General features: G+C 52.7%; 1 protein-coding gene and 1 pseudogene across 1 annotated transcript; both read left to right on the forward strand.

Annotated features, from left to right (window-relative positions):
* Window positions 1-789: 789 nt before the first annotated feature.
* Window positions 790-14,680, forward strand: LOC101152395 (cytochrome P450 2F5). Its single transcript, XM_063701941.1, has 10 exons — window positions 790-850; window positions 2,533-2,714; window positions 2,810-2,972; window positions 6,652-6,801; window positions 7,762-7,922; window positions 8,261-8,437; window positions 9,107-9,248; window positions 10,999-11,186; window positions 11,773-11,914; window positions 14,199-14,680. The coding sequence occupies exons 2-10, from the start codon at window positions 2,544-2,546 to the stop codon at window positions 14,378-14,380; spliced, it is 1,476 nt and encodes a 491-aa protein (XP_063558011.1). The 5' UTR covers window positions 790-850; window positions 2,533-2,543; the 3' UTR covers window positions 14,381-14,680.
* A 6,328-nt stretch (window positions 14,681-21,008) lies between these two features.
* On the forward strand, window positions 21,009-23,646 carry LOC101127743 (cytochrome P450 2F2-like; annotated as a pseudogene).
* The last annotated feature ends 278 nt before the right edge of the window (window positions 23,647-23,924 follow it).

Raw genomic sequence — 23,924 nt, forward strand, 5'->3', positions numbered from 1 at the left:
TAAACACTCCTTCAGCCTCAGCCTGGCTTCAGTCCCACCAAGTGCAGTCTGACTCGTGGAGACATGAGAGATAGAGAGAGTGAGAGACCAGAGAGATCAGGAGACAGTGACTGAGATGGACTTACAGGGAGATCAGGGAGAGAAGCAGAGAGAAGGAGAAAGCCCAGAGAGCATAAGAAATGAAGACCCAGAGACACCGAAGGAGGGAGAGACAGACACACAGAGAGACAAAAAGATTCAGAGGCAGAGACTGTAGAGGCAGAAGCAAAGCAAGACACAGAGCATTTCAGAGACCCACGGCAAGAGACAGGGAACAGCAAGGAGAACTATGAAAAAATAGGCTTCCAGAGAAAGAGAAAACTCCAGCTCTGGAGAGAAAGGGACTTAGCCAGGGCCACTCGGCCCATCAGTGGCAGAAATGGACTTGAACCCAGAGAAAAAGAAACAAGTGCCCCAAATACCAAAGGAACCCAGCCCTCATCCCTGGCCCATCATTTTGTGACAGCCCCATGACTACCCCAAAACCAGGCCCAGGCTCCAACTGGCAAAGCAAAAAAAAAAAAAAAAGAAAGAAAGAAAGAAAGCTTTGCCCCATCCCAGGAGGGCCCCCAGGCGCAGCCCCCTCCCACAGCACCTTTCCAGCTGGCTGTGAGCCCTAGGGCCGCAGGAAAGGTATGGCAAGATGATGGGAGGGATTTAAAGTTCACAGCGAGAACAAGAAAAGTGGGGATAAAGGAGGAGGGTGTGGGCAGAAACAACTTAAGAACAACCTCTGCCCCACCACCCCCCAAGCACACCCAGAGCTGCAGGCTCTAGCGCGGCCCAGCCAGTGTCTCCTGCAGCTCAGCAGGTAAAGGGCCCCGGTGAGGGAGGCAGAGAAGGAGGGGGTGTCTCCCAAGAGAGGGTGGGTCGCCAGCTCCAATCTCTGTCTCTGAGACTGGCTAGGAATTTTTTTGCTGTTTCCTCTGAGAGCTCTCATGTCCCTGTTCTGAGCACTGGGATTTCTGTACTGGCGCTTCACCAAGCAGGTGGCATCTCTCTCTGCAATGCGACCCCGTGGTTGGCAACACTTGATTTTTTCCTGTCACTGTTTCTGCCTGTGCCTTTCCTCTCTGTCTCAGTCTCTTTCTCTCTCTCTCTTTTTTTTTTTTTTGAGGCTGGAGTGCAGTGGTTCGATCTCAGCTCACTGCAGCCTCCACCTCCTGGGTTCAAGCGATTCTCCTGCCTCAGCCTCCTGAGTAGCTGGGATTACAGGTGCCTAACACCACGCCTGACTAATTTTTGTGTTTTTAGTAGAGACAGGGTTTCACCATGTTGGCCAGGCTGGTCTCAAACTCCTGACCTCAAGTGATCCGCCTGCCTCGGCCTCCCAAAGTGCTGGGATTACAGGCGTGAGCCACCGTGCCTGGCCTCAGTCTCTCTTGGTCTGCCCTTTGCAGCCTACCCGTCTCTTTGTGTGGCTCTAGTATTCCCTGCCTCTCTTATTCTCTCTCTCTCTCTCCATCTCTGTCTATGTGACTCTGTCTTTGTGTATCTGTTTCTGTCTGTCATTCTCATCTCCCTCAGTCTCTGTGTCTAGCTCTGTCTCTCCCTCTCTCTGTCCCTCTTACCCTTTTTCTCTCCATCCTTCCATGTCCGTCTCTGTCTCTCAGTCAGTGTCCATCTCGCTGTCTCTCCACTCAATCTCCCTTGTCTTTCTCTAGCTCTGTGTCTGTCTAGTTCTGTCTCTTTCTTTCTCTAGTCTATGTCAGCCTCTCTCTTTCTGTGATGTGCTCTCTGGCTCTCCCTATCTCTGTGTTTGTCTGTCTCTGTCCCTGTGTGTCTTGATCTCTCTTTATCACTGTCTCTGTATGACAGTCTCCTGACAGACAGGTGATGATAGATAGATAATAGATAGATGATACATAGATGATAGATTATGAAGATAGTAGATAGATGATAGATATAGATAGATAATAGATGATAGATAATAGATCAATGATAGATGATAGAAGAATAGATAGATGATGGATAGATGATAGATGATAGATAGATAAATAGATAGATAAATAGATGATAGATAGATGATGATAGATGTTAGATAATAGATGAGAAACAAAGAAAGAAAGAAAAAGAAAAAAGAAAGAAAGAAAAAAGAAAGGAAGGAAGGAAGGAAAGAAAGAAAGTGATAGATGATAGATGGCTGATAGGTAGACATGTAGATATGGTAGATCGCTCACTGTTTTTCTGTCTCTCTCATTATCTTTATGCATATCTCTTGGCCTCTCTTAGTCTCTGTTCCTCTATCACTTGCCTCTCTCCATTTCTGTCTCTGTGTTTCTGTCTCCTTATCTGTCTGTATGTTGACTATCTCTGCCTCTTTCCTCCTTTCTCCCTCCCTTCCCCATCCCCTGGCCTCTCCCTGTCTCCTTCTCTCCATCTGCCTTCATTTCCAGGGCCTAGGGAAGGTAAGTCCCAGAGGAGATGGAAAGGAGGGATCTCACTCTCTCCTCAGCAATGTCCTCTCCCACTTCGCCCTCCACACGCCAGCAGCTGCCTTCACCATGGACAGCGTAAGCACAGCCATCTTACTCCTGCTCCTGGCTCTCATCTGTCTGCTCCTGACCCTAAGCTCAAGAGATAAGGGAAAGCTGCCTCCAGGACCCAGACCCCTCCCACTCCTGGGAAACCTGCTGCTGCTTCGCTCCCAAGACATGCTGACTTCTCTCACTAAGGTGCAAGGCCCTTAGCTTGGGTGATGGTGGAAGGATGAGGAGGAGGGGTCCCATGGCCACAGGCCACCCTGTAACTTCTGTCTTCCTACCCCCAGCTGAGCAAGGAGTATGGCTCCATGTACACAGTGCACCTGGGACCCAGGCGGGTGGTGGTCCTCAGCGGGTACCAAGCTGTGAAGGAGGCCCTGGTGGACCAGGGAGAGGAGTTTAGTGGCCGCGGTGACTACCCTGCCTTTTTCAACTTTACCAAGGGCAATGGTAAGCCTCGTCCTTGTCTCCTCTGCTCTCGGCCTTTTCCATATTGAGGGAGGGGGTGAGGGTGAGAGACTGTCGTCTCAATCTTGTTGACACTCAGGGCTGCTGACATCACTGATGACACCAAATGCAATGCAGCGAGGCAGTGTTGGTCTATGGCAAATTCTGTCCCACCTTCCTCACCTCCAGATCCCACCACTTTCCTGAATTGTACTCTTGCACCACTCCTCATCTCCATCCAACCCCAACCCCATTGTCATCCCAATCGCTAGCTCTATCCCAACCACATCATCAACTTTCCAACTCAGTCAAGTGGCCCCAGTTCCCACTGACCACCTCAACCCAATTCCAGTCCCCATCAACCTTTCCCCAGTGTTCACCACATCAGCCCCACCTTCATCCCTATCCACAACACTGACAGCATCTCAATCCAACCTTCATTCCCATTATGAACCCCATCCCAGTCCCCACTTTAAATTCTATTATCAACCCCATCCTAGTCCCGTTAGTCAAACTGAATTTTTTTTTTTTATCTGAGACGAGTCTTGCTCTGTCACCCAGGCCGGAGTGAAGTGGCACAATCTCGGCCCACTGCAACCTCTGCCTCCCAGGCTCATGGGACTCTCCTGCCTCAGCCTCCTGAGTAGCTGGGACTACAGGCACACACTACCACACCTGGTTAATGTTTTGTATTTTTAGTAGAGATGGGGTTTTGCCATGTTGGTCAGGCTGGTCTCAAACTCCTAACCTCAGGTGATCCACCCACCTCGGCATCCCAACGTGCTGGGATTACAGGCACGAGCCACTGCTCCTGGCCCACACTGAATTCTGCTGCTACTTTTCCCCAATCCCAGCCCCATCTCCTAACCCAATTGCCTATTGAAATTTCCAGTTCCCAGTTCTTGCTTTCAATCTTAAACTCACTACCATCACCAAAACAACCCCATCACATATCTACCCAACCCCAAGTTCAAGCTCAGTCCCAATCTATCAATCCTCCTCATCCTACCCAACTCCATCCCCATCACCAGCTTCAAATACAATTTATCATCAATCTCATAACCCCCTTCATTCCCCATTGTCATTCCCAACCCAACCCAAACTCAACTCCATCCTCAGCCATCCAGCAATTCATATCATTCACTTAAAACCTCATCTATGTCAATATCTTGTCCCTCTAAGGCTTGGAATCACCCTAGTCCTGTGGTCTTCAAACTTTATTTATTTATTTATTTATTTTTGAGATGGAGTCTCGTTCTGTTGCCCAGGCTGGAAAGCAATGGCGCAATCTCAGCTCACTGCAATCTCCGCCTCCCAGGTTCATGCCATTCTCCTGCCTCAGCCTCCTGAGTAGCTGGGACTACAGGCACCTGCCACCACGCCCAGCTAATTTTTGTATTTTTAGTAGAGACTGGGTTTCACCATGTTGGCCAGGCTGGTCTTGAATGCCTGACCTCATGATCCAGCAGCCTCAGACTCCCAAAGTGCTGGGATTACAGGTGTGAGCCATTGCACCCAGCCCCAAACTTTATTTCAAAGACAAGTCTCTGTTCAAAGGAAGCTATGTGACAAGACCCAATAAATGATGGAAGGAAGGAGGGACCAACAGAAGGAAGGAGGAAGAAAGGAAAAAGGAAAGAAGGAAGGAAAGGAAGGGGGGAGGGAGGGAAAGAATGAAGGAAGGAAGGAAGGAAGGAAGGAAGGAAGGAAGGAAGGAAGCCATCATGATTGGAAAGGGGATCCTGGAGACCTGCGTCCTGGACTATTCTCTCCTCACCTCCAAAGAATGTCTAGGGCTCTCCCTGGCTCCTGCATTAGATGGGTCCCAGCTGCCCCAGGATTTGAAATCAGAGAGCTCTGGTACAATATTACAACATTGTGTATTAGGTACACGTTCCATCCTTCATGCTCCCTTCCCTTCCCTGGCTTGATCTGATGACCTTACCTGTCCAGGTACACCAGATGCAAGGAGGTGGAGACAGGGCACTTGAGAAAGTCACCTTGCTACTTTTGCACAGAAAACATCTGGATGGGTACACCGTTTGTTACCAAAAATAGCCACCATCTAGTTATTCAATACACAGCACAGAGGGTAACAGCAGGGTTCTGCCACTCACTAGCTGTGTACCCTTGGGCCAGAGGCCTCCCTTCTCTTCCTCTTAGTTTGCTACCGTGAGAAAATTATAATAGCATTAACTCCATGTTATGAGGAGTCAAAGAGACAATGCATAAAAATGCAGGCAATACACTATAGTCTTTTTTCTCTTCTTCTTTAGTATCTAGTTCTCTGCTAGGTCCAGAGGAACCAGAGATAAACACATCTGAGACTTTATCCTATAGTAGGTCCCAGTCCAGTGGAAGACACAGGCATCACCAACCAGATTGTGCCATCCCAGAGTGGTCCAGGCTGGGATGGGGGAAGCCTGGGGAGCTATGGAAACCCTAGAGAAACACTTGGCCCAGCCTAGAAGGGAGGAGGAGCCAGAGAAGGCTTCCTGGAAGAGGGGACCTCTAAGCTGAAACCTAAAGAATGAAGATGAGTATTCAGGAGAAGGCAGGGTGTGAAAGTGCTCTGGGAAGGACCAGCCTGTGCAAAGATTCTGGGTCCAGGAAGAGAAGAGACGGGGTCTGTTTTGTTCCTGGATGAATTCCCAGTGTCCTGGTGCTTATTTTTCTTGCCTATCTCTCTTATTCATGCATTTAATAATCAATAAGCAAGCCAGGCATGATGGCTCACACCTGTAATCCCAGCACTTTGGGAGGCCAAGGTGAGTGGATCTCCTGAGGTCAGGAGTTTGGTACCAGCCTGGCCAACATGGTGAAACCTCATCTCTATTAAAAATACAAAAATTAGGCCAGGCGCGGTGGCTCATGCCTGTAATCCCAGCACTGTGGGAGGCCAAGACGGGTGGATCACGACGTCAGGAGATCGAGACCATCCTTGCCATGCCTGTAATCCCAGCTACTGGGGAGGCTGAGGCAGAAGAATTGCTTGAACCTGGTAGGCGGAGGTTGCAGTAAGCTGAGATTGTGCCACTGCACTCCAGCCTGGCGACAGAGCAAGACTTCATCTCTCTCTCTCTCTCTCTATATATATATATATACACACACACACACACACACATATATATTAGGTGGGCGTGGTGGTGCACACCTGTAATCCCAGCTAGTCAGGAGGCTGAGGCAGGAGAATCACCTGAATCCAGGAGGCGGAGGGTGCAGCAAGCTGAGATGGTGTCACTGCACTCCAGCCTGGGTAACAGAGCGAGACTGTGTCGCAAAAAATAATAATCATCATCAATAAGTAATCACCAGCACCTCCTGTGTGACACCCTCTGCACTGGACAATGCTAAGGACCCAGTGGTGACCAAGACAGGCACCAACTCTGCCTTCACAGTTCTGTGAAGGAGACAGCCCCATCACCAGACAGTAACAGCCCAGAGTGATCAGGTTCTTAATGGGGAAACAGAGGCAGAGTGATAGGACGGTCATGAGGGAAGCCCACGGTCCTATGGAAGCTTGGAGACCCCTAAGCTGGAGGGTCCAGAAGGGCTTACTGGAAGGAGCCAGGGAGATTCCAAACTCTGTCCCTCTCCCAGCAAATACCATGAAAGGGGACCTGGGTGGCAGTGGCCTCAGGATGAGTTCCCGGTTAAGCTGGCCCCCTCCTCTTCTCCCCAGGCATCGCCTTCTCCAATGGGGATCGATGGAAGGTCCTGAGACGGTTCTCTATCCAGATTCTACGGAATTTCGGGATGGGGAAGAGAAGCATTGAGGAGCGAATCCTAGAGGAGGGCAGCTTCCTGCTGGCGGAGCTGCGGAAAACTGAAGGTCAGGAATTTTTTTTTTTTTTTTAACAGGCTGGATGGCACGATCTTTTTTTTTTTAACAGGCTGGATGGCAGCCTTGACCTCCTGGGCTCAAACCATCCTCCCACCTCAACCTCCCGAATAGCTGGTACTTCAGGTGTGCTCCACCACACCCAGCTTATTTTTAAATTTTTTGTAGGGACAGGGTCTCACTATGTTGCCCAGGCCAGTCTCAAACTCCTGTGTGCAAATGATCCTCTTGCCTCTGCCTCCCAGAGTGCTGGAACTACAGGCATACACCACCATGTCTGGCCAGGTCTTTGAATCCAGTTCATCCTTATAATTCACATCCATTCTACTTTTTTTTTTTGAGACAGAGTCTCGCTCTGTCGCCCAGGCTGGAGTTCAGTGGTGTGATCTCAGCTCATTGCAACCCCCGCCTCCTGAGTTCAAGCGATTCTGCTTGCTGACTGCTCTGTCGCCCAGGCTGGGTTGCTGTGTACTAGCGTGTGTTGTGTGGCAGGATTATGTAGCGGTATGCTGGCATTATGTGTTGGTGTGTGGTTACCGTGTCTTGGGATGTTTCCGGGCTGGCTGTTAGGTCACTGCATGTCGTGTGTTGGCATGTACTGTGATTGTATTTGCTGGGTGTTCTGTTGCCCTGTGTTGTTGTGTTCCGTGATGCCTGATGATTGCCTTGTGCTATGTCGCGTGCTGTGTGTGTGTTGCCAACCTGTTCTGTGGTTGAGCGTTGTTGCTGTCGATGTGCTGCAGGAAGCTGTGGGTTCGGTGCTGTCTGTGGCATTGACAGATGCTTCTGGGGTGTTGTTAAGCAGCATGTTGTGACCATGTCCCTGTGTTTGCACCGCAAGACACGTTGCCATGGTTGAGTCGGATGTTGTGCAAATTAATGGTGTTGCTGCATGAGGTCTGGTGTGCTGCACACAGCGTCTTCCTGATCCATTGCACTCCTTACCCTCAGGCGAGCCCTTTGACCCCACGTTTGTGCTGAGTCGCTCAGTGTCCAACATTATCTGTTCCGTGCTCTTCGGCAGCCGCTTCGACTACGATGATGAGCGTCTGCTCACCATTATCCGCCATATCAATGACAACTTCCAAATCATGAGCAGCCCCTGGGGCGAGGTCAGCCAACTGAGTCCAGCAGGGACGGGCTGTGGGGTCCGCAGGATCTAGGAATGGAGAGGAAACAGTGGGCGGGGAAAGGGCTGTGAATGGCCCGCCCAGGGCCCGCCCCCTCCCATCTGACCCCACCCAGAGTTACACGGCCACGCCCACTCCCCTCCACTGAGCATTTATTGCCGCCACTGCCTCCTTCCCACTCCCCCTCAGCCCCAACCCCCACCCCGGACCTGGCTGCCCTTGGAGACCCTGTCCCTGCCTACCTAATCCACACTGACCCCATTCGCCCCTGAACACCCTTCGTCCTCCTCCAAAACCCTCCCACTCTGTCTGGTCCCCAGTTGTACAACATCTTCCCGAGCCTCCTGGACTGGGTGCCCGGGCCGCACCAACGCATCTTCCAGAACTTCAAGTGCCTGAGAGACCTCATCGCCCACAGCGTCCGCGACCACCAGGCCTCGCTAGACCCCAGATCTCCCCGGGACTTCATAGACTGCTTCCTCACCAAGATGGCAGAGGTAATCCCTACCTGGAAATCCCACCTCTAGTCTGACCTGAAATTCTCCTGCTGCCCCTGCCTCAAACCCACAGGGACCCCAGATGGGGCAGGGTTGAGGGACCTTCTCCCTGGAGAAGCTGAAGCATCTGGCCCAACTGGGCTGGAGCCAGGAGCCACTGGCAGCCACTGCCAACTTACAGCTCATTAAGAAGTCATCAAAGGAGGTGGGGTGGGGCGGAGGGGGCAGTTGCTCAGGCTTGTAAACCCAGCACTTTGGGAGGCCGAGGCAGGAGGATCACTTGAGTCCAGGAGTTCGAGACCAGCCTGGACAATATAGTAAGACCCAGTCTCTACAACACATACATACACACATACATACATACACACATGCATACATACACATACATACATACACACATACATACATACATCATAATACATACACACATGCATACATAAAACGTATTTTTTTAAAAAACAAGAAGTCATTCAAGCTCTATCCAAGAAGTTAATTGTAGGCCCTGCAGCTGAGATTTTCCCTGCCCTGCCCTTCTGCGTTCCCCAGCTCTCCCAGGGAAAGAAAGTTAAACCCAGCTGGGACCGAATGGGCCCCCAGCAGCAGTTGTACTGGTCTAGAGTGAAGGGGCCTCCGTTCCTGGCTCACATCCCCACCCCTCTACCAATGCAGGAGAACGAGGACCCGCTGAGCCACTTCCACATGGATACCCTGCTGATGACCACACATAACCTGCTCTTTGGCGGCACCGAGACGGTGGGCACCACGCTGCGTTACGCCTTCCTGGCACTCATGAAGTACCCGAAAGTTCAAGGTGAGGCCCACCCACACAGCAGCGTGGAGGTGCCCATGTGTTCCAGCCTCACCCCAGAGCAGGGAGCCATGGCCCCGCCTCCAGCCCCGCCTCCCAGGTCTGATACAGCCTCCTGCTGGCACCAGGATTCCACAGCCAAACCCACAAACCCACACGGAGGCCGATCCCACCACATGGCCCATGAGGTCCACGCAGCCTGCCCGAATCCCGACCCAGATCCCACCCGCTTAATTGTTGGTTTTTTTTGTCTTTGTTTTTTGGAGACGGAGTCTCGCTCTGTCACCCAGGCTGGAGTGCAGTGGCGTGATCTCGATCCACTCACTGCAACCTCCCCCTCCCAAGTTCAAGGGATTCTCCTGCCTCAGCCTCCCAAGTAGCTGGGATTATAGCCTCCCAAGTAGCTGGGATTACACCACCACATCCAGCTAATTTTTCTATTTTTAGTAGAGACAGGGTTTCACCAAGTTGGCCAGGCTGGTCTCAAACTCCTGGCCTCAAGTGATCCACCTGCCTCAGCCTCCCAAAGTGCTGGGATTACAGGCGTGAGCCACTACACCCAGCTCTGCTTAGTTTTTTGTTTGTTTTTGAGACAGACTCACTCTGTCGCCCAGGCTGGAGTACAGTGCCGTAATTACAGCTCACTGCAGCCCCTTGGGCTCAAGCAATCTCCCCACCTCCGCCTTATCAATAGCTGGGAGTACAGGCATGCACCACCACACTCAATACACTCAGCTAATTTTTTATTTTTTGTAGAGACAGGGTCTCGCTGTGTTGCCCTGGCTGGTCCCCAACTCCTGGGCTCAAGCAATCCTCTCATCTTGGCCTCCCAAAGTGCTGGGGTTACAGGTGTGAGCCACCGCTCCTGCCTCCACCCGCTTAGTCTTGCTTTGTGCCGACTGCATCAACCACCACATGCGTCCACCTCCGGCTTCAGAGCCCTGCCCTGGAGCCCCAGCCATGTGCCTGCCAGGGAACCCTACCTCTCCCATGCAGCCAGGCCCACACACACAGCTCTGTCTGCTGCTCCACCTCCCCAAGCTCCATCTCCGGGTGTATCCCCTGCTCTGCCCCTGATCTCCAGCGCTCCCACACAGTCCACCCACTCGACCTACCGTCCAGCCAGTAGAGCCCCAAAACTGCTCCTGAAATCCCATCAGGTCCTGGATTCCAGGCCTCCCTGAAGCCCTGCCCACACAACCCAACACTCAGGCCCTTGCACAAGCCAAGCTTTCGCCCTCACTGACCCACTTCCTCCCAGACCCTGGCTAATTCTTTTTTTTTTCCTCTTCCCCCCCCCCTTTTTTTTTTTTTTTCAGACGGAATCTTGCTCTGTCGCCCAGGCTGGAGTGCAGTGGCCTGATCCCAGCTCACTGCGACCTCCTCCTCCTGGGTTCAAGTGATTCTCCTGCCTCAGCCTCCCAGGCAGCTGGGACCACAGGTGTGCGCCACCAAGCCCAGCTAATTTTTCTGTTTTGTTGTGGAGATTGGGTTTCATCATGTTGCCCAGAAGGTCTCAAGCTCCTGGGCTCAAGCGATCCGTCCGCCTGGGCCTCCCAAGTGCTGGGATTACAGGCGTGAGCCACCGCGCCCGGCCAGCTCTAGCTAATTCTCACGTGCGCCCCAGCAGTGGCGCCCCGCGCTGGGAGACTTTGACTAGACGCCTCCCCACACACGTACACACCTCTTCTCAGCCTGGTTGCCCTGTCGCGCCCGCTGATACCCTCGACCCCGCTTCCCCCTTCCTCTCCAGCCCGCGTGCAGGAGGAGATCGACCTCGTAGTGGGACGCGCGCGGCTGCCGGCGCTGAAGGACCGCGCGGCCATGCCTTACACAGACGCGGTGATCCACGAGGTGCAGCGCTTTGCAGACATCATCCCCATGAGCTTGCCGCACCGCGTCACTAGGGACACGGCCTTTCGCGGCTTCCTGATACCCAAGGTGCGCTAGGCCTGGCAAACGACATCAGGCAACCTAAGAGGAGGCATCGCAGGCTCTTGCACTGGCAAGGAGTATCCCAGGCACTAGCAATCAACACCTCAGGCCTTAGCAACTGGCATCCCGAGCCCTAGCTACAGACATCTCAGACCCTTAAATCCAGAAGCTCAGGCCTTTGCCAGGACCCCATCTCATATCATACTGGACTAGACCCCTTCACCATGACAAATCCCCTTCCTAGAACCCCTCCCTGGAAGCCCTGGGGTCTGGAACTTCATCTGGAGGATCCCCTGGGCCTAAACGCTATTCTCAGGGACCCCTCCTTTTTCCCAGAAACCGCACATCTGCTCCCACAAAGGGTGGGGGTTTCCCACATCCCTGCCAAAGTCCCCAATAATACAGCATATAGCACTCATCACTTGGAACCCTAGACACCCACACATATTTACTTGGCCCCCGATTGAGTCCTATACCCACCTATACCCACCCCTTATCAAGTCCCCAGGACACCCAGCCCAATACAATGGAAAGGAGTTTGGGAGCCTCCCAGCCCTCCTACACTGCTAAGTCCACCTCCTCACCCACACAGGGCACCGATATCATCACCCTCCTTAACACCGTCCACTACGACCCCAGCCAGTTCCTGACGCCCCAGGAGTTCAACCCCGAGCATTTTTTGGATGCCAATCAGTCCTTCAAGAAGAGCCCAGCCTTCATGCCCTTCTCAGCTGGTGAGGGCAGGAATCAGAGTCTTTCTGGCCCAATTTCTACCTACATTCCTCATCCTAATTCCACTTGCCAAATCCTCTCACTCCTTCCTTCCACCCATTCTCAGCTTTGGATGCACAGAGACATTCATTCCTCCTCTCAACTCTGCTCCTATAGGCAAGTAGTGACTAAAATCCTCGTGAAGCAAGGTGGGGAGGTTGATTAATAATTTAACTTGGGACTGGGCATGGTGACTCACACCTGTAATCCCAGCACTTTGGGAGGCTGAGGTGGGTGGATCGCCTGAGGTCAGGAGTTCGAGACCAGCCTGACCAATATGGTGAAACCCTGTCTCTACTTAAAATACAAAAATTAGCTGGGTTTGGTGGCGGGTGCATGTAGTCCCCGCTACTCTGGAGGCTGAGACAGGAAAATCGCTTGAACCCAGGAGGCGGAGGTTGCAGTGAGCCGAGATTGCACCATTGTACTCCAGCCTGGGTGACAGAGAGAGACTCTGTCTCAAAAAAAGTAATGATAATAATTTAACAGCCAGGGGCGGTTGCTCACACCTGTAATCCCAGCACTTTGGGAGATCTAGGCGGGCAGATTACCTGAAGTCAGGAGTTCAAGATTAGCCTGACCAACATGGTGAAACCCCGTCTCTACTAAAAATACAAAATTAGCCAGGAATGGTGGCACATGCTTGTAATCCCAGCTACTCTGGAGGCTGAGGCAGGAGAATCACTTGAACCCAGGAGGCGGAGGTTGCAGTGAGCCAAGATCACGTCATTGCACTCCAGCCTGGGCAAAAAGAGCAAAACTCCATCTCAAAAAATGAATAAATAATAATTATGATAATTATTATTTAACTTGGGCCAGGCACATTGGCTCACACCTGTAATCCCAGCACTTTGGGAGGCTGAGGCGGGAGGATCGCTTGAGGCCAGGAGTTCAAGACCAGCCTGGACAACATGGCAAGACCCTTTCTCTACTGAAAATGTTAAAATTACCTAGATGTGGTGTGGTGTGCATCTGCAGTCCCAGCTACTTGGGAGGCTGAGGTGGGATGATCACTTGAGCTCAGGAGTTTGAGGTTACAGTGAGTATGATCATGCCACTAAACTCCAGTCTGGGCGACAGAGCGAGATCCTTTCTCTAAAATAAAAAATACTGACTAGCCAAAAATAAAAAATATATAAAAATTTTAAAAGAAAAAAAAATAATTGAACTTGGGAGTGGTCATTGTCTACCTCTCCACTGGGTGGCGCAGTTGAGGTGGTTCGAGGTGTTTTTGTTTTGTTTGTTTGTTTTTTGGCTTTCCTCTTTACCCTGCTGAAAAATTCCCTCTTTACTCAGTGGCAGGAAAAGAAAAAACAAAAAACTGGCGTAATAATAGGTAACTTACCATATTGCCTACTGTGCATCGAGTGCTGCCTCTACAAGAGCCCAGCTAAGAGCTTATGTTTTCCTCTGGGAATGTGTGGCCCAGATTCCAGCAGGGTTTGCATCCCATCTGTCACCCCCTAGCTGTGTTGCCTTGGGTATGTTACTCCACTTCTCTGTGCCTCAATGTCCACATCTATAAAATGGAGATAATACTAAGGCCTGCCTCTTGGAGTTGTTAGAATTAATTGTGATGTAATGCTCAGAGTAGTGCATGGCCCATGGTAAGCTACTTACAGCCTCACTGCTTTCCCTGTGTTTACCATTCACAGCAGCCTCATGAGGCACTATTACTATCCCTCCTTCTATTTTTCTTTCTGAGACAGGGTCTTGCTGTCACCCAGGCTAGAGGGCAGTGGCACGATCATGGCTCACTGCAGCCTTGACCTCCTGGGCTCAAGTGATCCCCTCGCCTCAGCCTCCCAAGCAGCTGGGACTGCAGGCATGTGCCACCTTGCACATTTTAAGAAAATTTTTTGTAGAGATGGGATCTTGCTGTGTTGCCCAGGCTGCTCTCAAACTCCTGGACTCAAGAGATCCTCTTCCCTCGGCCTCCGAAAGTGCTGGGATTACAGGCTTAAGCCAGCACGCCCAGCCTTCATATCCCCATTTTAAATACCCAGAAAGTGTGGTTTGTCCAGGATCACAAAACTAGTAGTGACAGGGCCAGGATTCGAACCCAAGCAGCCCAGGTCATTCCACTCCACAGTTGAAAGCATCTTTCCCAGATCTTTACATGGGTGAATCTGTGACGTCCCCAGCTGCTGTCTTCCTTTCCTCTTATGTTTTCCTCTGGGAATGTGGGGTTGCAGCCTCTAACCTCATCTTATCTCACCGCCGCTCCCCATCCTGCCACCCCTGCAGGGCGCCGTCTGTGCCTGGGAGAGTCGCTGGCGCGCATGGAGCTCTTTCTGTACCTCAGCGCCATCCTGCAGAGCTTTTCGCTGCAGCCGCTGGGTGCGCCCGAGGACATCGACCTGACCCCGCTCAGCTCAGGTCTCGGCAATTTGCCGCGGCCTTTCCAGCTGTGCCTGCGCCCGCGCTAACGCCCCGGCCCTTCCAGATTCGCCTGTGAGCGATGAGGCCCGCCCATGTGGGTTGCTACGTCCCCTTCTTGGTCCACGGTCTGCCCCCATCCCTCTGGCAGTCACGCTGTCTTCCCTGCATGCTGTGCCTGCCGCGTGCCCTTCCCCCATCCCTCCAATCTGTACCCCGTCTGCAGGGCAGAGGCAGATGTGGCATGTCTTTTTGTACCCACAGAGCTTGTTCTATGGCACGCCCTTTTCTGGGCTTTTTGTATCATTTCTTAGTACATTTGTAATAGATTCAAACCAGTCTTGGCTGAATTAAAGTGAGGATGACAGTCATTTAGGATGGGGAGAAGGGAGCTGGCTGCAGAGATGGAGACACTGGCTAGTTTTGCCCTCACCTTTAGGGTGGCTAGGGTGGGAGAAATTGTATCCTGGAGACGGGCTTGAAGGTAAAGGCTGCGAGGACCTGAAGCCAGAGAGGCAGAGAAACCAAGACAGAGAAAAAGGCAGCAGGACCAGGCGAAGTGGCTCACACCTGTAATCCCAGCACTTTGGGAGGCTGAGGCGGGAGGATCGCTTGAACCCAGGAGTTTGAGACCGGCCTGGGCAACAGAGTGAGGCCTGACTCTACAAAAAGTCAAAAAGTGGGGCAGGAGGATTGCTTGAGCCTGGGAGGTCGAGGCTGCAATGGGGTATCATTGCGCCACTGCATTCCTGCCTGGGAGACGGGAGTGAGACCCTGTCAGAAGAAGAAAGAAAAAAGAAGGAGAGGGAGAGGGAGAGGGAGGAGGGGGAGGAGGGAGAGGAGAGGAAGAAGAAGAAGAAGAGGAGGAGAAGGAAGAAGGAGACAGCAGCGAGATATCAGAGAGAATATGCAAGAGATGAAGGGCACTGCAGAGAGATGGAAGCAGGGGAAAGTGAGGCTAAGGAACAAGCACTGCCACTAAATGACACTCCCTATTTGCACACTGTTCTGAATGTCTCATTAAGTCTCCCTATGAGGCAAAGCCATGTTTTTTGCTTTGGTTTGATTTGGGAGGTTTTTTTTCTTTTTTTTTTCGAGACAGAGACTTGCTCTGTTGCCCAGGCTGGAGTGCAGTGGCGTGATCTTGGCTCACTGAAACCTCTGCCTCCCTGGTTCAAGTGATTCTCCTGCCTCAGCCTCCTGAGTAGCTGGAACTGCAGGCGGGTGCCACCACTCCCGATTAATTTTTTGTATTTTTAGTAGAGACAGGGTTTTACTGTGTTAGATAGGATGGTCTCAATCTCCTGACCTCGTGATCCGCCCACCTCGGCATCCCAAAGTGCTGGGATTACAGGCGTGAGCCACTGCGCCTGGCCTGTTTGTTTCTTTTATAGGCAGGGTCTCCCTCTGTTGCCCAGGCTGGAGTGCAATGGCACAATTCAAGGCTCACTGCAACCTTGAACTTCTGCATTCAGCTGATCCTCCTGCTTCTGCTTCAGACCACCAAGTAGCTGGGACTACAGTCACCGTGCCTGGCTAATTTTTTTTTTTTTTTTAATCTTCAGTAGAGACAGAGTCTTGCAGTGTTGCCTAGGCTGGTCTTGAACTCCCGGACTAAAGCGATCCTCCCACCCATCCTCCCAAAGCACTGGGATTACAGGCATGAGCCACCACACCTGGCCACAAAGCAGTATTATTATCGTGTTTTTACAGATGAGCAAACTGAGGCTCAGAGAGGTGAAGTGAGTTGCCCAAGATCACACAGAAACAGGCAGAGCTGGGATCTAAATTCAGACTCTGAGGCTACAGACACTGCACTTCTTTTTTTCTTTTTTATTCTTCTTTCTTTTTTTTTTTTCTTCCAAGAGAAGCTCTCACTCTGTCTCTCAGGCTGGGATGCAATGGCATAATCACAGCTCACTGCAATTTCAACCTCCCAGGCTCAAGAGATCCTTCCACTTTAGCCTTCTGAGTAGTTGGGACTACAGGCTGCACCACAACCATACCTGGTTAATTTGTTTTTATTTTTATTTTTTGAGTTATTTTTTGAGACAGAGTCTTGCTCTGTCACCCAGGCTGGAGTGCAGTGGCTCAATCTCAGCTCACTGCAACCTCCACCTCCTAGGTTCAGGCAATTTTCATGCCTCAGCCTCCTGAGCAGCTGGGATTACAGGTGCCCGCCACCACACCCAGCTACCTTTTTTTTTTTTTTTTTTTTGTATTTTTAGTAGAGACAGGGTTTCACCATGTTGGCCAGGCTGGTCTCGAACTCTTGGGCTCAGGTGATCCACCCGCCTCAGCTTCCCAAAGTGCTGGGATTATGGGCGTAAGCCACTGCACCCAGCTGCTAATTTTTTTATTTTTAATTTTTGTAGAGGCAGTCTCACTATGTTGCCCAGGCTCGTCTCGAACTCCTGGCCTCAAGTGATCCTCTAGCCTCAGCCTCCCAAAGTTCTGGACAACCCGTGCACACCACCATGCCCTACTCAGACAGTGCACTTCTAACTACTACCTTTTAATTCACAAGTCAGAAACCCAGAAAGAAAGAGGCAGACACCCTTAAATACAGAGAAGAGCAGAGAAACACAGACACTAAGAAATGGGAGGCAGGGGAAATCGAGAGAGAGAATGGAAAGAAACAGAGAAATGACCAGAGAAAGACAGATGAGCAATGACAATGGGAGTTCTGAGGACTGAGGCTCTCTCCCTCAATCCCCAGCCCCTCTTTTCTTTTTCTTCTTTTTTCTTTTCTTTTCTTTTTTTTTTTTTTTTTGGACAGAGTCTCACTCTGTTGCCCAGGCTGGAGTGCAGTGGCATGATCTCAGCTCACTGCAACCTCCACCTCCAGGGCTCAAGTGATTCTCGTGCCTCAGCCTCTCGAGTAGCTGGGATTACAGGCACGTACCACTATGCCCAGCTAATTTTTGTATTTTTAGTAGAGATGGGGTTTCACCATGTTGGCCAGGCTCGTCTCGAACTACTGCCCTCAAGTGATCTGCCCACCTCAGCCTCCCAAAGTGCTGGGATTACAGGCATGAACCACTGCACTCGGCCCTCCCACCCTCTCACTGAAATTCTCTGAAATTCTCCCCTTTGGAATGAGGATAGCAACCCCAGGCATGTACCCTCCCAACCTGGGACCCGACCTAATACCCTAACATCCTGCTGACAGTGGCTGTTTTTGCTGGGCAGGCGTCCCAAAGCACATCAAGCCAGATTCAAGCAGAGTGGAACTGGCCCCTCAGCCATCAGTGGCCTGGGGGGCTCTACCCTGAACGGGGTCTCCCCAAGGCGATGCAGAAACTGGGACATGCTCTGCTGAGCATGGGGCTTACTGAAGTGAGGCTTATAGGCAGTCCCCACATGGGGATTAAGGTGTCAGCTCTTTAATCCCCACACTGTTCCCATCACAGGCTGACCAGAGTCGGCCCCAGGGCCCAGCCAGGGACACAGAGGTTGGGGGAGAGAGGGAGACACAGAGAGACTCAGAGGTCCTGAGAAAGACAGGCAGAGAGAGATGATGGAGAAAAACACCTGGAGACACTGAAAAGAGATGGAGAGGAAAAGGAAGAGACAGATACGCAGGGATGGCAGAGAGATCCTGGAAAACAGAGACCGGGAGGAGAAAGACAGCCACTGAGAAAAGGGAAAGACAGCGATGTCCAGAGAGAGGAAAGACAAAGATAAATAAAGAGAACAGAAATGAAGAGAGACAGAGAGACCTGAGAGAAAAAGAAAAAGGGAAGAAAAGAAAAACAGAGAAACAGAGAAATCCAGTCTAATTACAAAGAGAGAGAAACACCAAGGCCGGAGGATCACTTGAGCCCAGGAGTTTGAGACCAGCCTGGGCAACATAACGAGACCTGGTCTCTATAAATATTTTAAAAATTAGCTAGGCATGGTGGCACGCACCTCTAGTCCCAGCTACTTGGGAGGCTCAGGTGGGAGGATCACTTGAGCCCAGGCAGTCATGGCTGCAGTGAGCTGTGATGGTGCCACTGCACTCCAGCCTGGGCAACAGAACAAGACAGATGGAAGGGAAGGGAAGAAAAGAAGAAAGGGAAAAGAGGGGAGGGGAGGGAAGAAAGAGGCTGGGCACGGTGGCTCACGCTTGTGATCCTAGCACTTTAGGAGGCTGAGGCAGGAGGACTGCTTGAGACCAAGAGTTGAAGACCAACCTGGCCAACTTAACAAGACCCCATCTCTATAAAAAAACAAAGAGAAGTAGGGAGGAAGAAACACTGGGCATTCATTCAACAAATATTTACTAAGTGCCTACTGCTGTGCTGAGCGCTATTTTAAGTGCTGGGATACAGAAGTGAACAAGACAAAATCCCTGCTCTGGAAGAGCTGACATTCCAGAGGACAGCCCACCCGAGCAAAATGGAGGAAGAGTCAGGAGCGGGGAGAAACCAGAGGCCATAATAAAGAGGATCCATTAAAGCCTGTCAGAGAGGGTGGGTAGGGCTGGGGGAGGATGCAGCTTACTGTGCCCCACCACACTCCCGCTGTCAGTGGAGTCAGCAGCTCTGAGCAGGGGCCCTGCCACACAACCCATGTCAGTCACCAGGTTCCAGAAAGGCTGACAGGTAGGAAGACCCAGGACAGGGCTGGACAGATTATGGAGGTACAAGGGGGTCAACATGCAGAAAGGCACCCTGAAGAAATGAGAGGCACAGAAGTGCCAGGCTGAGACAAAGGGAAGCACAGACTGGGGGAGATACAGGGAGAGGAAGACACAGACATACTGAAAAGAGAGACAGAAAACAGACACAAACAGAGGCAGAGACTGAGAGAAAGGAGAGAGAAATGGGAAGAGATGGAAAGAGGAGAGAGAGAGAGAGATGAACACAGAAACATAGAGACTGAGAGTGAGGGAGGCTGGGCACGCTGGTTCATGCCTATACTCCCAGCACTTTGGGAGACCAAGGCAGAAAGATTGCTTGAGCCCAGGAGTTGGAGACCAGCCTGGGAAACACAGTGAGACCCTGTCTCTTCAAAAAATACAAAAATTGGCGGGATGTGGTGGTGTGTTCCTGTGGTCCCACCTACTCGGGAGGCTGAGGTGGGAGGATTGTTTGCTCCCAGGTTGAGGCTGCAGTGAGCCATGATCGTACCACTACACTCCAGCCTGGGGGACAGAAGCCAGACTCTGTCTCAAAAAAAGAAAGAAAAGAAAAGAAAAGAAGGAAGGAAAAGAAAGAAAAGAGAGAGAGAGCAAGTGAGACTGAGAGATGAAACAAAGAGACGCAAAGAGACCCTCCCAGAGACAATGCCAGTCCTAGGCTCTGCACAGTGCCCCCCCCCCCCCCCGCCGCCCACCATCTCCCCAGGTCTGGGCCCTGTGCCAGGCACTTGGAGGAAGGCTGGATTTGGCCAAGCAGGGGCAGGCAGGAGGGTGGACCACATTCCTGAACAGTCTGTTCCAAATACAGTCCCAACCTCACTCACTGCTGCCACCACCGCAACCATGGCCCATCCAGGCCTGAGTCTGCCCCCTCTAGCCCATGCCCTAGGATGGGGGGTGGGGGGGATAGATGAGAGAATAAGGGATAAGTTTATCTGCCATCATGGCCTGGCCTCAGACAGGGACCTGGCGGACTGGATACCAGGGGGTTCAGCAGCATGGGCACAGAACATTTGGGGGCATCTGGGAGCCAGTGCCTTGGGGATAGAGATGGTAGATTCAGGGCAGGACATAATATGGAGGTACAAGGGGGTCAACATGCAGAAAGACACCCTGAAGAAATAGAGGCACAGAAGTGCCAGGCTGATGGACACCCAGAAGCCAGGGAAATTGAAGGCAGATCTGGGGAACAAGTGTAACACACAGGGTCCCAAGAGCAATGGAAGTGACAAGGGCTCAGGTGTGAGCTCCTAGGAATCACAGGCACAGAGCACAGAAGTGCCAGGGGTGTCTTTAGAAGTGTATTTGAGCCAGGCGCAGTGGCTCACGCCTGTAATCCCGGCACTTTGGGAGGCCGAGGCAGGGGAATCACCTGAAGTCATGAGTTCAAAATCTGCCTGGCCAACATGGTGAAACTCCGTCTGTACTAAAAATACAAAAATTAGCAGGGCCTGGTGGTGCATGCCTATAATCGCAGCCACTCGGGAGGCTGAGGCAGGAGAATCTTGAACCTGGTAGGCGGAGGTTGCAGTGAGCCGAGATCGCACCACTGCACTCCAGCCTGGGCAAGAGCGAAACTCTGAAAAAAAAAAAGAAGAAGGAGAAGGAGAAGAAGAAGGAAGAAGAAGAAGAAGAAGAAGTGTATTTGAGAGTCGGTGTGTATTTAGGAATCAGAGGTACAGGGTACAGCGTTCAGGGGGCCCAGAGATGGCCCGGAGATTGAGGAATACACACCTACAGGCCAAGTAAATTGGACTCAAAGGTGCTAGGGGCTCAGGAGGGTGCACCTGTTGGCCAGGTGTGTTGACGTGAAAATGCTGGTGTATGAAAGATGTTAAGTGGGGCAGGCTGAGGCAGACACACAAAAAAAGCCAGGAGGAGCCAGGGCACAGTTCCACTAGGGCTGGGGGCGGGCTGGAGACGTCGGGTTGGGGAATCCATGGAATGAGCAGCCCTGAGATGCCCACTCCTCCCACATCGGGTCTCTGCCCCTGCTCCACCCAAGACCCCTTGGAAATCAAATAGAGGTGCAGGCGTGGAGAACTGCAGGCATGATGATCGCGGGTATCGCTGCGCTGCTGTTGTGGCTTCTGGTGCTGGTGCTGGCCGTGGTGGGGGTAAGGTGGGTGCCGCGCTCAGATGCGGGGGTCCCTACCTCCCTGGCCCAGGCCGCTCCCATTGCTGGGGAACTTGCAGCTGCAGTCCGGAGGCCTGGACCGCGCGCTCCATTCCCGACAGGAATGGGGGAACGGAATTCTGGATTCGTGGAGGTGGGGCTGGGGACTAGAACTCCTCCTGAATGAAGACAGCTGAGGGCTTGTACTCTATGATCTTGAGGAAGGACAGGAAGGATGAGTGCTCCGGCCTGCTGAGTACTAGGAGAGGAGAATAGGGAGTGGAGAGCCTGGGGCCGGGACACTGGGTCGTAAGGAAGGAGCCCAGAGCAGGAAATCAGGTTGTGGAAAGAGGGGAGCAGGGGTTCTGTTCTCCTGGTTCAGGGTGGGGAGGCTGAGTACTGAGGGCCCAGGAGACGACTCTGAGGGTGCCGGAGGCTGGGAAGCTTGACTTCTAGGTCCCAAGGGAAGAAGGAAGTGGGGGCCTGGACTCCCGCATCTCAGGGAGGAAGGAGCTGGGGATCTGAATTCCTGGGCCTGAGGAATGAGGGTCTGAGACGAGGACTCCCGGGTCTGAAGGAAGAGGGAGCTGGGGGCAATGGCTCCGATGAGGAACCCTATGGGCACCCGCTGAGCACCGGCTACCCGTAGCTCTCCGGCCTCTGGGGCCGGGTGTTCACAGTGCGGCTGGGCCCGCGCCCTGCGGTGGTGCTGTGCGGCTACGCAGCGCTGCGGGACGCGTTAGTGCTACAGGCGGATGCGGTCTCCGGCCGCGGGTCCATGGCAGTCTTCGAACGCTTCACACGCGGAAACAGTGAGGCCCCGGCGCTGGACTTGCCGGCCCGGACGCTCCAGGCTGGGCGGGTAAATGGTAGAGGTGGGCAAATGGGGGCGGGGCCTAATAGAGACTCCAGCTAATGAGGTGCAAACGGCCGAGAGAGGGCGGGGCGGCGCTAAAGCGTAAGGTTAGAATGGAGGTTCAACCTGCAGCCTAGAGGAGAGAAGAGCCTAAGATTCAAAGTCCCAGAGCCAGCCTAGGTCAGGGATGGAGCCCAGCAAAGGCGGGGCCAATGTGTGGATAAGGCACTTGGAGGTCTGGTAAAGAAGCAAAACGAAACAAGCCGGCCGCAGGAGTCGGAGGCCCCGAAAGGGATGTAGCCAGTGACCCGGCGCTTCCTGGATAGGGCGTGGCCGGCTCCCGGGCCCGCCTCCTTTCCTGTTGCCACCGCGAGAATCTTGTTTTCTAACGGGCCGCGCTGGTGGACACTGCGCAATTTTGCACTTGGAGCGCCGAAGAAGTTCGAGTTGGATACGCGGACCATCGAGGCGCGTGTCCTGGATGAGGCGGCTTGTCTGCTAGACGAATTTCAAGCAACCATTGCTTCGGCCTGGCCGGGAGGGCGAAAGGGCCTGGTGTGGGAGTGGCCCTTGGACTGCCAAGATGGGGCCACGGGAAAGTATTTGGGTGGAAGAAAGCCAGTAAGCCCATGGGGCTGGCTGGGGGCAGGACCAAGCGTTATGACCACCGTCCTGTTCCTACCCCCAGGGGCCCCATTTGACCCCGTGCGGCTACTGGGTAATGCTGTATCCAGTGTTATCTGTTCTTGTCTTCGGGAACCGCTATCGCTACGGGGACCCGGAGTTCCTGAGGTCCTGAACCTCTTCAGTGACAACTTCCGCATCATGAGTTCAAAATGGGGCGAGGTGAGAGGGCCGGCCACAATCTCTCCCTTGTGCGTCCAGCCTTATGCCAAATCGCGAGTACACAGACCTACCTACAATGGGACAGTTACATTCTTGGAAGAGTTCTAGAACCTCCAATATCAAGGTCCCTGTAGGGAAACTAAGGCCTAGTGGCCATGTCCAGGGCCCTTGTTGAGACCCTTTCTCTCCAGATGTACATTTGCCTGTCTCTCATGGACTGGCTCCCGGGCCCGCACCACCAAATCTTCCGAAACTTTTCAGAGCTGCAGGTCTTCATCTCTGAGCAAATCCAACAACACTGGCAGATGAGGCAGCCGGCGGAGCCCCGCGATTTCATCGATTGCTTCACCAGATGGGTAAGGCATGGGTCCCAGCTGCCTAAACTCTATCCATGCCGCCCATCAATAGGTGCCTGGCGCACGGCAGCCCATCTTCTCTGCCCACAGCAACAGCAAGACCCGGAGAGCCATTTCCAGGAGGAGACGTTGGTAATGACGATGCAACTTTTTTTTTTTTTTTGGTGGCACAGAAGCCACGAGCACCACCCTGTGCTCCATATGGGCTCCTCATTCTGCTTAAAGTACCCAGAGGTGGCAGGTCTGCGAGCCAGAGAGACCCAGAATGGGAGGCTGCGGTTTGGAGATGGCTGGAGGGTCCCGGAAGTGCACAGCCTCCCTCCGTCCCAGCCAAGGGGCAGGAGCTGGACCCCGTGGTAGGGTGGAGGCCTGTCCCAAGCCCAGACGACCACGTGCAATGGCCCTACACCAACGCAGTGCTGCTCGAGATCCAGCGCTTCATCAGCGTGGTGCCGCGCACCCTCACCCTTGACACTCACCTGCACGGCCACTGTCTGGCCAAAGGTGCCCACTGAGTCTGGAGATCCTGTGTGGGGCCCCGATGCATGAGCGTATGCCAAGATCAGCCAGAATCGGCAGGTGTGCGCTGTGCAGACCGAAACACAATCAGTTACCCCTGGAGCAGGAAAGTAGACCCGCCTTCCCTTCAGCATTTTTTTTTTTTTTTTTTTTGAGATGGAGTCTCGCTCTGTCGCTCAGGCTGGAGTGCAATGGCATGATCTCGGCTCACTGCAACCTCCACCTCCCCAATACAAGTAATTCTCCTGCCTCAGCCTCCCTAGTAGCTGGGATA

This window comes from Gorilla gorilla, chromosome 20 (assembly GCF_029281585.2).
Source record: "Gorilla gorilla gorilla isolate KB3781 chromosome 20, NHGRI_mGorGor1-v2.1_pri, whole genome shotgun sequence".
NCBI lineage: Eukaryota > Metazoa > Chordata > Mammalia > Primates > Hominidae > Gorilla > Gorilla gorilla.

What these genes read in the sequence shown, in the direction of transcription:
- LOC101152395 (XM_063701941.1), top strand. Translation starts at nt 2,544, where the DNA reads ATGGACAGCGTAAGCACAGCCATCTTACTCCTGCTCCTGGCTCTCATC. An exon ending in TGCTGACTTCTCTCACTAAG is followed by an intron (nt 2,715 to 2,809) that starts GTGCAAGGCCCT and finishes TCCTACCCCCAG; the next exon opens with CTGAGCAAGGAGTATGGCTC. An exon ending in CAACTTTACCAAGGGCAATG is followed by an intron (nt 2,973 to 6,651) that starts GTAAGCCTCGTC and finishes TCTTCTCCCCAG; the next exon opens with GCATCGCCTTCTCCAATGGG.